The following is a 9,844-nucleotide window of genomic DNA, read 5'->3' as shown; positions in this document are numbered from 1 at the left end:
AATCTTACCATTTGTTGTTTTTAATTTCTAAGTACCTGAGAACAGACCTCAGTCCCAGCAGCTCCCCCGTCTTGACCTTTCTATGCATCTGTGCCACTGTGCAGTGATGAGTGCCAGGCCCTGGGCAGACCGCCCCTGCCTGCTGGGTGACTGTAGGTGGGTTCTTTCATCTCCCTGTGCTTCAGTTTTCTCAGGGGTAACGTGGGGGTAACTGCACCTGTCTCAGAGATGAGGATTAATATGTGCCAGGCTCTTGGTACAGAGCAAGGTGAGGACTTCATAAACGTTAGCTGTATTACCACTTCTTTCATACTTCAAAAAACATAAAAGTTGTATATGTATACATCCCTTTCAAGGGTAGCAGGGTCAGCCCCCATCACGAGGGATTTTGTTATAGTAACCATAAATCCCAGGAATTCAGAGCACGGGACTGATCTGAGAGACTGTGTGCTGCGATAGAGGCTGCCAGGAGCATCCGTCCTCCTGATAACAGAAAACTCCCAGCTGGAGCCGGACACACTGCTACAAACACACATCCTGTGGCCTGGTGACTCAGTGGAGGCAACAGACGGTGTACACAGCTAGTGAGTGACACCCTTGAACGAGGGTATGCAATGTGCCTTCCCAGACAGTAATAAGTGGGAGCTGGAGCAGCTGTCCTAGGCCACAGATGGGACTGGAGGTTAGAAGACACTTGTGTCCTTGGCACCAGAAGCTGCCCTCATCAGTCCTGTTTTTCTGCTTGGGCTGTTACATGAAAGAGAAACTTCTCTCATTTAAGCCACTGAATTTCGGGGTCTCATAGCAGCCTTACCAGCCTAACCAGTATCTTAATACCACGATTTTCTGTGGAATCCAGCTAACAATAGGTATCCTATTATGGCTGGATTCTCCTCACCACCATCTAATGCAGTCTGCGCTCCATTAAACAAGACTGGGATAAAGGCGGGGTCGGGGGAAACACAATTCCACTATTAAGAAGCCAACCCTGGGCTTCCCTGGTGGCGCGGTGGTTAAGAATCCGCCTGCCAATGCAGGAGACACGGGTTTGAGCCCTGGTCCGGGAAGATCCCACATGCCGCGGAGCAACTAAGCTTGTGCGCCACAACTACTGAGCCTGCGCTCTAGAGCCCGCGAGCCACAACTACTGAAGCCCTCATGCCTAGAGCCTGTGCTCCGTGCCGAGAAGCCACCGCGATGAGAAGCCTGAGCACCGCATCGAAGAGTAGCCCCTACTCCCCGCAACTAGAGAAAGCCCGCGCACAGCAACAAAGACCCAACACAGCCAAAAATAAATTGATTAAAAAAAGAAAAAAAAAAAAAAGCCAACCCTACAGATGGCCAACAAACACATGAAAAGCTGCTCAACATCACTAATCATTAGAGAAATGCGATTCAAAACTACAATGAGGTATCACCTCACGCTGGTCAGAATGGCCATCATAAAAAAATCTACAAACAACAACTGCTGGAGAGGGTGTGGAGAAAAGGGAACCCTCTTGCACTGTTGGTGGGAATGTAAATTGGTGCAGCCACTATGGAGAACAGTATGGACGTTCCTTAAAAAAGTAAAAACAGAACTACCATATGACCCAGCAATCCCACTACTGGGCATATACCCAGAAAAAAAGCACAATTCAAAAAGACACATGCACCGCAATGTTCACTGCAGCACTAGTGACAATAGCCAGGTCACGGAAGCAACCTAAATGTCCATCAACAGAGAAATGCATAAAGAAGATATGGTACATATATGCAATGGAGTATTACTCAGCCATAAAAAAGAACGAAATTGGGTCATTTGCAGAGACGTGGATGGACCTAGAGACTGTCATACAGAGCGAAGTAAGTCAGAAAAATATTGTATATTAAAGTATGTATGTGGAAATCTAGAAAAATGGTATAGATGTATTTGCAAAGCAGAAATAGAGACACTGACGTAGAGAACAAGGGGAAAGGAGGGGTAAGTGATGAATTGGGGAGACTGGGATTGACACATATACACTATTGATACTCTGTATAAAATAGATAACTAATGAGAGCCTACTGTATAGCACAGGGAACGCTACTCAGTGCTCTGTGGTAACCTAAATGGGAAGGAAATCCAAAGAAGAGGGGACATATGTGTACATATAGCTGATTCACTTTGCTGTACAGCAGAAACTAACACAACATTGTAAAGCAACTCTACTCCAATAAAAATAAAAATTAATAAAAAAAAAAAAAAAAAAGCAGCCAACCCTATACTGGCCACTACTCACCTGTGAGGTAGAAATGAGAGAATTTGAGATGTAAACCCCTGCAGGGAGAAGTGGATTTCCACGAATGAAGAAGAATTAAGTTTAGGAAAACTGACGGTCTTTTGGGAAAGGAGCAAGTTTAATCTAATTCCTGATGGCAGTTTGTCTCCTAACTCCACTTCTGACCCCAGATCACGAGAGGGCCAGGGTCTGAGTCACCCCGGAGATTGAGTGGGGAGGTCTAGTTTCACACGTATTGTGAATAGCCTTCAATGAGACGAGGAAAAGTGTGTACGCTGTCACACATGGTGGGGGTCTGGTCGGGAAAGCAGCCCATCCCAGGTGATTCAAGAGAGGAAGTGCAGCCCTGCGAGTGACAAGGGACGGCCACAGCAGGAAGCCACCGAGATCCTCGGCAGAAGGCAGGACGGAGCCCAGAGATGGCAAAGATGCAGCCACTGAGGAAGCTGCACTGGCAAGGGAGCCTGGACATTTCATTTGCAGATTAGCAAAGGGGTTATTTTACACAAAGCTGTCGGGATCTTGCAGAATTTTAAGAGGTCTTGAAGGGCATTTATTCCTAATTCATGAAAACGCTCTGTGAGCAGTGTTTTGTTGTGGTTGACTATATGCAACCACCATTTATATAGCAAATTAGCACGGAAGGAAACCCAGTTGGTGTTTGCTTACATGTCTCTTTCCAGTTACCGAACTAGGCTAACTGAGGCTCACTGTCAATGAAATCCACCTGCCGAGTGTCCCCCCCTGCCCCGATGCCCTGTAATCTAGTAGGAGAAACAGGGACTCTCCAGAGATAACACTGCTGAAAAGAAACATGATGTGAAATGGTATGAACTTAGTTCCGTATCTGTAAGTGCACACAGGTTCAAGGGTCATTTGGGGTTGGGATCAGGGAAGGTTTTACGAAGTTGACCCAGGTCTGTTTTCTGCTCACTTGCCGCATCCCTAGGGGACAGTCTGCTGGGCCAGAGTCTCCTACCTGCGACAGCCCACACCCCTCCCCAGCTGCAATGACTGCACAGTGGGGGCGTCCCATGTGCCCCAGCGGGGTATTTACACCTAGGAACCACCAAACGCTGCGAATCAGGCTTCTTCCCCCTGCGGAGCTGCTCTGAGACAGCTCCGGGCACAGTGAGCGCCAGCCCCAGCCTCAGACACGTGCTCAGCGAGCAGAGACAAGGCACGGGCAGCTCAGGGCAAGCGAAGCGGGCAAGACGTCCGAGCAAGGCCAGGGCACTCCTGGCCCGTCGTGGGCACTCGGACTGGCCAGGAGAGGCCGAGTCACATGGCAGGAACGGGTCACCGCAGTCTCCAGAGGCTTGAGCGGACGGACAGGTTCATCGCTTGCTCCCATCTGCCGGCCACCGTGGGTCAGCCGCTGGCACTGTCCCTCAGGTAGGTGCTCACGCTGACCAGAGCACCGGCCGAGGCCAAGGCTGTCGCCGTGCGGGCGGGCTTCGCGGCAGCCAGTCAACGCCGTGCACCATCTCGCCGGCTCGCGGAGCTGTGCCTGCCGCCCCGCAGCGCGCGTCTGCGTCCCGGGCGAGTGCTGGCGGGGCCTGCAGAGCCCAGCCGGTGCACGCGGACCAGCTAAGAAGAGAAGCCAGCGGGGCTGCTCCTGGCCAGATGGTAGCGGGCCGGGAGGCTGAGCCACGTGCGTGGCACTCGGGCCACCGGAAGGACCAGCAAACGCGTGCTCGGGCAGCAGCAGGAGGGCGACAAGCCCGAGAGCTCGACAGCGTGAAGGGGCCGCCCCCACGGCTGAGCCAGGCTCCGGCCGACGCAGAGAAAGGCGGGGCGCGGAACAGAGACAGGGAAGGAGCCGTGGGCCAGGCTGGGCCAGCGAGAACGGTGCCGAGGGCGGGAGACGCTGAGGGTTAGCGACCAGGGGACTGTATCGCGATCAGAGTCAGTCAAAGGAAGGGACTCTCTTCTGGATGGAAATGAGGCATTCAGCTTTCAACACACCAAGGCTTAAGCACCGGGAAAATCGCTGCAAAGTGTCCACCAGGTCTTTAGAAATGCACACGGAAAGCTCACAGACAAAACAAAGGCCCTGAGACCCCAGGAGCCGAGAATTACCCCCGAGTGGAGCCTCCTCCAGCAAGTGCCAGACCAGGCGAAGGAGGGCCGAGTGTGCAAACCTCGAGGTGCTTCCAGCCCAACCCAGAAGCACGCTGTTCGGGAGGGGGGTGCCCACTCCGCCTGGGGACGGGCTGGGGTGTGAGAGGGGGCCTGGCGCAGGAGCGCTGCCCTCCGCACCCCACCAAACAGGCAGACACAGGGGTCAGCAGCCCAACGTCACACCTCCTGTGTTTCCAGGAAAGAGGCATTGCCAAAGAAGGCTGCTTGACGAGAACCCGCAACACTCTTCGTGACGTGAAAGCTGGCATGAAGGCAAGCAGAAGAATTCCAATAAATGCCGCTTCTGGTGCGGGCAGTTACTGATTGCTAAGAATTCCTCATTGAGGGAAAGGCTCGGAGACTCTCCCAACAGCGATCACGCTTGTCTACCACACTGGACGTCGGCGGCATAAAGAATCCTACTTCTGTCCCCACCTAGTCGGCTGCAGGACGGATGAGACCGCGTGACCGGGAGGGCTGAGACCAAGTCCTCGGCCTCACACTCAGCGTGCATTTCTGCCCACACTCGCGCCCCCCTCTGAGCCGGGAAGCAGCTGCCCGGGAGCCTGCAGCTGGACCACTCCGGTACCACCCACCGCACGACCGTTAAGAGGGTGCAGCACAGGACATCTATCCGACGAAGGAGACGCAACTTAAAAATAAACCCATCAACTCGTTAGTTCAGCGCCTGCAAATGTTTAGCAGCTTTACAGGAAAAGGAAAAAGCTCCGATACATATAATCACCCTCTGCATGATTACTGTAGGAAAGAAAATGGCATCCTCGGTACTTCAGGAAGTTAAGGCCACAAGAGGAGGCGGTCAGAGCATCTTCATTTAGGTCTGGGTGGTACACGTAATACCTGACCCTTGGTTACAGAAGCTCACGAGGTGGAGACACAAGAACACATGTGTCCAGCCCACCACAAAATCGAATTCTGTGACCACTGGTTTACTGCTCCTTTTCTGTACGTTTTTTACCACGCTGGTTAAATGATAACACTTAACTGAAGAATGTGCATCCGGTCTACTCTCGCTGATCAAAAATGAAGTATGGATGAAGAAGGCAGGTGAGCCTGGAGAGCCACAAGGCTGCGCCGCGAAGTCACGGCCCCACTGCTGCAGGCCAGGGACAGTCAGTGGAGGCCGGGGGCTGGACAACGCTGGAAGCACGCGTGCAGCGCGTCCGCAGCCTCGGGAGCGGGTTCCCTGTGAAGGAGCGTTACTCCTGTGAACGCTTCCCACCTCCGTACTTACTGGCGTGTGGTGACAAGTGAAGTGCGGGTGAAGAAGGAAGAAACATGGCGAGACGCTACACTCCTGCTGTGGTCAAAAGCAGCCACAAGAAGTTAGATTTCACAGCCATCTGAAACTCTGGCAGAACAATAAAGTTCTCTTAAGTTATCTGAACAGAGTTGGCAACAACATGAGATAAAAGTTACTCCCAACTATGACAAAATATATACATGAAAATGAAGGCACCCCAAGGAAATATAAAGATCTTTAACAAAAAATAGTTTATTGCACAAAATTCAAGGAATCCCCAAGCACACTTAAATTTATAAAAAATCAACATGCTTTTTAAAGTTACAATTCATTGTGCATGGTGACACTTTTCCCCTGAATAGCCCCAACCTGAGGACTCCCTTTTAATGAGGAAATTTTTATTAAACATGAATAACTTAAAACCACCGAGTTTTCTAGATCCTCTGAAGCATTCCCGTCAAGGATCCTATCGTAACCTGAGACCACCATACACTGAGAGGCACCCTGCGGGGAGTGAGTGAACTTGAGTGAGGCCCCGAGACTCTCACAGGCCCCGCCCTGTGCACATCACGGCCCCTGGGGATGCGCCAGGACATTTCTCTTTCGGATCCGCTGGTCCCTTTCACTACCAGCAATCTTTACACACATTTAAGTTTTGTTAAAAAAAATACTCAGAGAACTAGGAATCTATGTCACGGTGCCCTCGCGGGCCCATGGCTTTTGCAGTATCCCTATACCAAGAAAAGTCTTTAAACTGAGGAGGAGTTGAATGAGAATTTTCCTAACGCAGCATTCCACAGGCTGTCTTCCTCGAGGCCCACCCTGGCACCTGGACCCCAGGCCAGAGTGTGAGCCAGTTTCACATCTCATCAAAGACACTGCCTGTTACACCTTCCAAATAGTAGAACAAAGGCATGTAAGTCTAAAAGATCCGTGGCATCCATCTGATGTGTACCGTGGAAAAAATCAACAATAACCACTCGCGGTAAGTTACTTTTGGAACATAAGAAAATCAAGTCATAACAACACCACGAAGTGTCCAAGCTGACATGCTCTCCAGTGCGGACACGACATACAGGATGAACAACATACACAAATAGAGCGCAACAGCAAATGTGTTTCTACACGTGCTCCAGAGTTGACTGCTGTTTTCCGTGAGGAAGTTCCTAATTCCCACTTCTGCCCACAGCGGAAGAATATTTCAAACGCTGTTCACTAAAGAATCAAGCTCTGGGAGACAGGAGCACCAGTAAAGCCTCTCAGAGTAAAAACCCGCAGCAAACCAAGAGCAGGCGATTCAGTCCAACCTCCCCCTTCAGGGTGATTTGTTAAGGAAGCCCGGACACAAGGGCCCCTGATTGGGAACTACAGGCCAGACGTGACAGCACGAGGGGCACACACAGGACATGGGGGTGGGGGGGCAGCCAAAGCGCTCAGGCCAGAGGCAGGCCGGGCGCGCACAGAACTAGAGGATGAAGCTGGCACAGGATGACAGCAGGGGCCCAGACGAGGCGCTGCTGCCGGAGGCGCACGCACGCACACACGCACACGCGCACATACACACGCACACACATGTACACGCGCGCACACGCACGCACACACGCGGAGGGTGACTCGACAAAGGAAAAAGGGGCGGGGAACAGAGACTGGCTTTCTCTTGACGGATATACTCAGGATTCCTTTATCCTTTCCTAAGGAAGAAGATACACTGTGATTTTCTGGAAGACCTCAGCAAGGAGAGAGAAAGCAGCTACAAAATGAGGCTAAGTGTGATTTCTTGGCTCTAAAATTAAAACAAAAGATATCGCAGCCAAAATAAATAAGAACATAAATTACCATTTTTCTTTTCCAATGGTACGAAAACAACTTTGTCAAAAACGATTTCCAACTTAAAATGAAGAGTAGAATAGTTTTCAAGTATAGTTTCCAAGATTAACCCTGTACAAATGATGATATACATATTTTAGAAGTTCCAATACTTGCTGGGGAATTTTTTTAAACACTAAACATCTTTGTGATTAATGCTACTTTAATCTTGTCAATTAACCTTCTAACACAGCATACTGTGAGAGAACACAAGCAGATTAAAAACACCACGCTGTTTTCTCCACAAGAGAGACCCAGGTGATGCGGTGACACGAGCGTGTCTGGCCTTATCAGTAACACCGCAGACTTCATCTTCAGACCAGCCGACCTGCACAGGGGGCCACACAGACCCGTTCTCTCTCTCTCTTCTCTAACTTGGAACAATAAACATTATGTTAGATCATCTTAGCAAACTAGGGGCAAGCTTACAAACCTCGAGTCTCACAGTCACTCTAGGCGGGACCTCACACACTTGGGGTGTCTGATTTCAAATAAACCTCAGGAGACCCTCTCATGCTGACCTGCCCTTTTCCACTGCTCTCCAGATGAGAGGGTCAAGGGCCTTCTCACCCTTCTGAAGGCTCTCACCACACAGAGGCCAGCCTATCTCTTGACGACCACACAGGCGCTGGTGGACTCTGCCACACAAGGGCAAAGAAGTGTGAGGCCTGGGGAAGCCCTGCTCCCTGGTTTGGAGCCTGCGGGAGCCCTGGCCCTGCTCCTCCTCCTCGCTTCCCCTCCCCTCCTCTCTTGAGGCCTCTCCCCACGCCTCACACGTCAGGTCAGCATGTGCTGACCGTGGTGTCTACGTGGGCGTCCTGGTGGCCATCAGGCCCGCCCGGGGGTCGGCCACGGTGAGCGAGGCCATGCAGGGCCAGGGGTCAAACGGGTGGGCGTTGTGCACTCATGGCAAGGAAAGACCCTCAAAATAAAGTGAAACTAAAATAACAAAGAACTTCTGCCTAAGAATATTTGGCTTTAGAAGGTAAATAAAATAATTACATTTCTTAAAACATAATTTTCTGACATTCCTAAGTCCTACAAGTACGTTACTTCCTAACTGCAGATTTTCAAAAGGCAATCAATAAAAAAAAAATTCGGGTCATTCTTAAATAATATGAGCATATACTTTTTAAAGATTAGATTATGATTTCCGGTATTTATACACACGTTCTACGGAGAGATGGCTATTGAAAACAGAACAAAATAAAATAAAAGCCAAAGGTGCAAACGAAGTCTCACTCCTGCAGGGAGGAAAGCTCTTTCTGAATCAGACAGGAAAGTGAGAAGCCGGACGCAGCCATGCAACGCCTCCGCCAGCGACCGTCCGAGAGCAGCGTCTACGGTCAGGCCTAAGATACCTCCTTCTGCAAATAACCCTTCAGACACATTCAAAATGTCTCACTGAGACCTAAACTAGGTTTTTAAGCTTTGGTCACTTCGTGGGAAAAGCTGGTTGTGACCTGCAAAAGACTATCATCAATTCTCGACTCTCGTTCTGTTATTCTACTCCCTGTTAACGGCCTACGCAAAACTTAAACTTTCATCTCTTAGAAAGACACAGAGCGCACAGTCAAATAAATAACACGGAGAAGAGAGCCCTCCTGCGGGCAGCTACAAACACTCGGGGTGCGGATGCTCGGCGGGCACCACTCCGAAGCGCTCCCTCGCGGCCCTGCTCTGACCGCGCTGCTCCGCGTCTCCTCCGGGGTTGGCGCGATCGCCCGGGCGGGCGGGGCTGGCGGGGTCCCCCTGCGTCCACGAGGACAGCGACTCGTGCACAGTGACCGCGTGTGCCTCCATCTGGCGCTGCAGGCTGTCCATCTCCTGCCTGGGGAGACAGGGGAGGCGTGCGGTCAGACGAGAGCCGGGGGCGCTGTCCCCCCCAAGAGACAGCCGGCCACCTCGGACCCAGCCCTGACGGCAGGTCGCTCACGCACACCCTCGGGGGCCCGTCGGGCCTCTCTCCTGGGACAGCACGAAAGGGACTCTGGGCATTTTCCTGTGCACCACACAGAGGCCGACACGCCGATCGGGGAGAACGTGGGAAAGACAGAGCCGAGGGTCTGTCCTGCAGGGCGTCCGCTCACAGGGCCAGAGCCACACCTGCCCTCGCCTCAGACACGGGCCTCCCACTGCCCGGCGCACGGGGTCATTTGGCTCCGGGCAGCTCCCACCTTGCAGATGGAGGGAGAGGCACGGGACCAACCCACCGCCAAGAAACACCACGGAGCCGCTCGCCTCTGCTGGACGTGCGGTGCTGGCAACAGGGAAGATCCTTCCAACTGAGACCTGCAACTTATTTGTAAACACTACGAGATGGAGCCCA

At 51.7% G+C, this 9,844-nt stretch overlaps 1 protein-coding gene across 4 annotated transcripts in view; it reads right to left on the bottom strand.

Moving 5' to 3' along the window:
• Positions 1-5,881: 5,881 nt before the first annotated feature.
• GOLGA3 (golgin A3) overlaps positions 5,882-9,844 on the bottom strand; it is a 45,246-nt gene continuing 41,283 nt past the window's right edge. For all 4 annotated transcript variants that reach the window (XM_068562187.1, XM_068562185.1, XM_068562188.1 and 1 more), the window contains exon 24: positions 5,882-9,346. In XM_068562187.1, the coding sequence (XP_068418288.1) occupies positions 9,130-9,346 (217 nt within the window). In that variant the 3' untranslated portion in view covers positions 5,882-9,129. The remainder of the gene's footprint in view (positions 9,347-9,844) is intronic.

The sequence above is a fragment of the Eschrichtius robustus genome, chromosome 14, assembly GCF_028021215.1.
Source record: "Eschrichtius robustus isolate mEscRob2 chromosome 14, mEscRob2.pri, whole genome shotgun sequence".
In the NCBI taxonomy this organism is placed as follows: Eukaryota; Metazoa; Chordata; class Mammalia; order Artiodactyla; family Eschrichtiidae; genus Eschrichtius; species Eschrichtius robustus.
The sequence above is the reverse complement of the archived record's forward strand: the minus strand, read 5'-3'. Positions and strand labels throughout refer to the sequence as shown.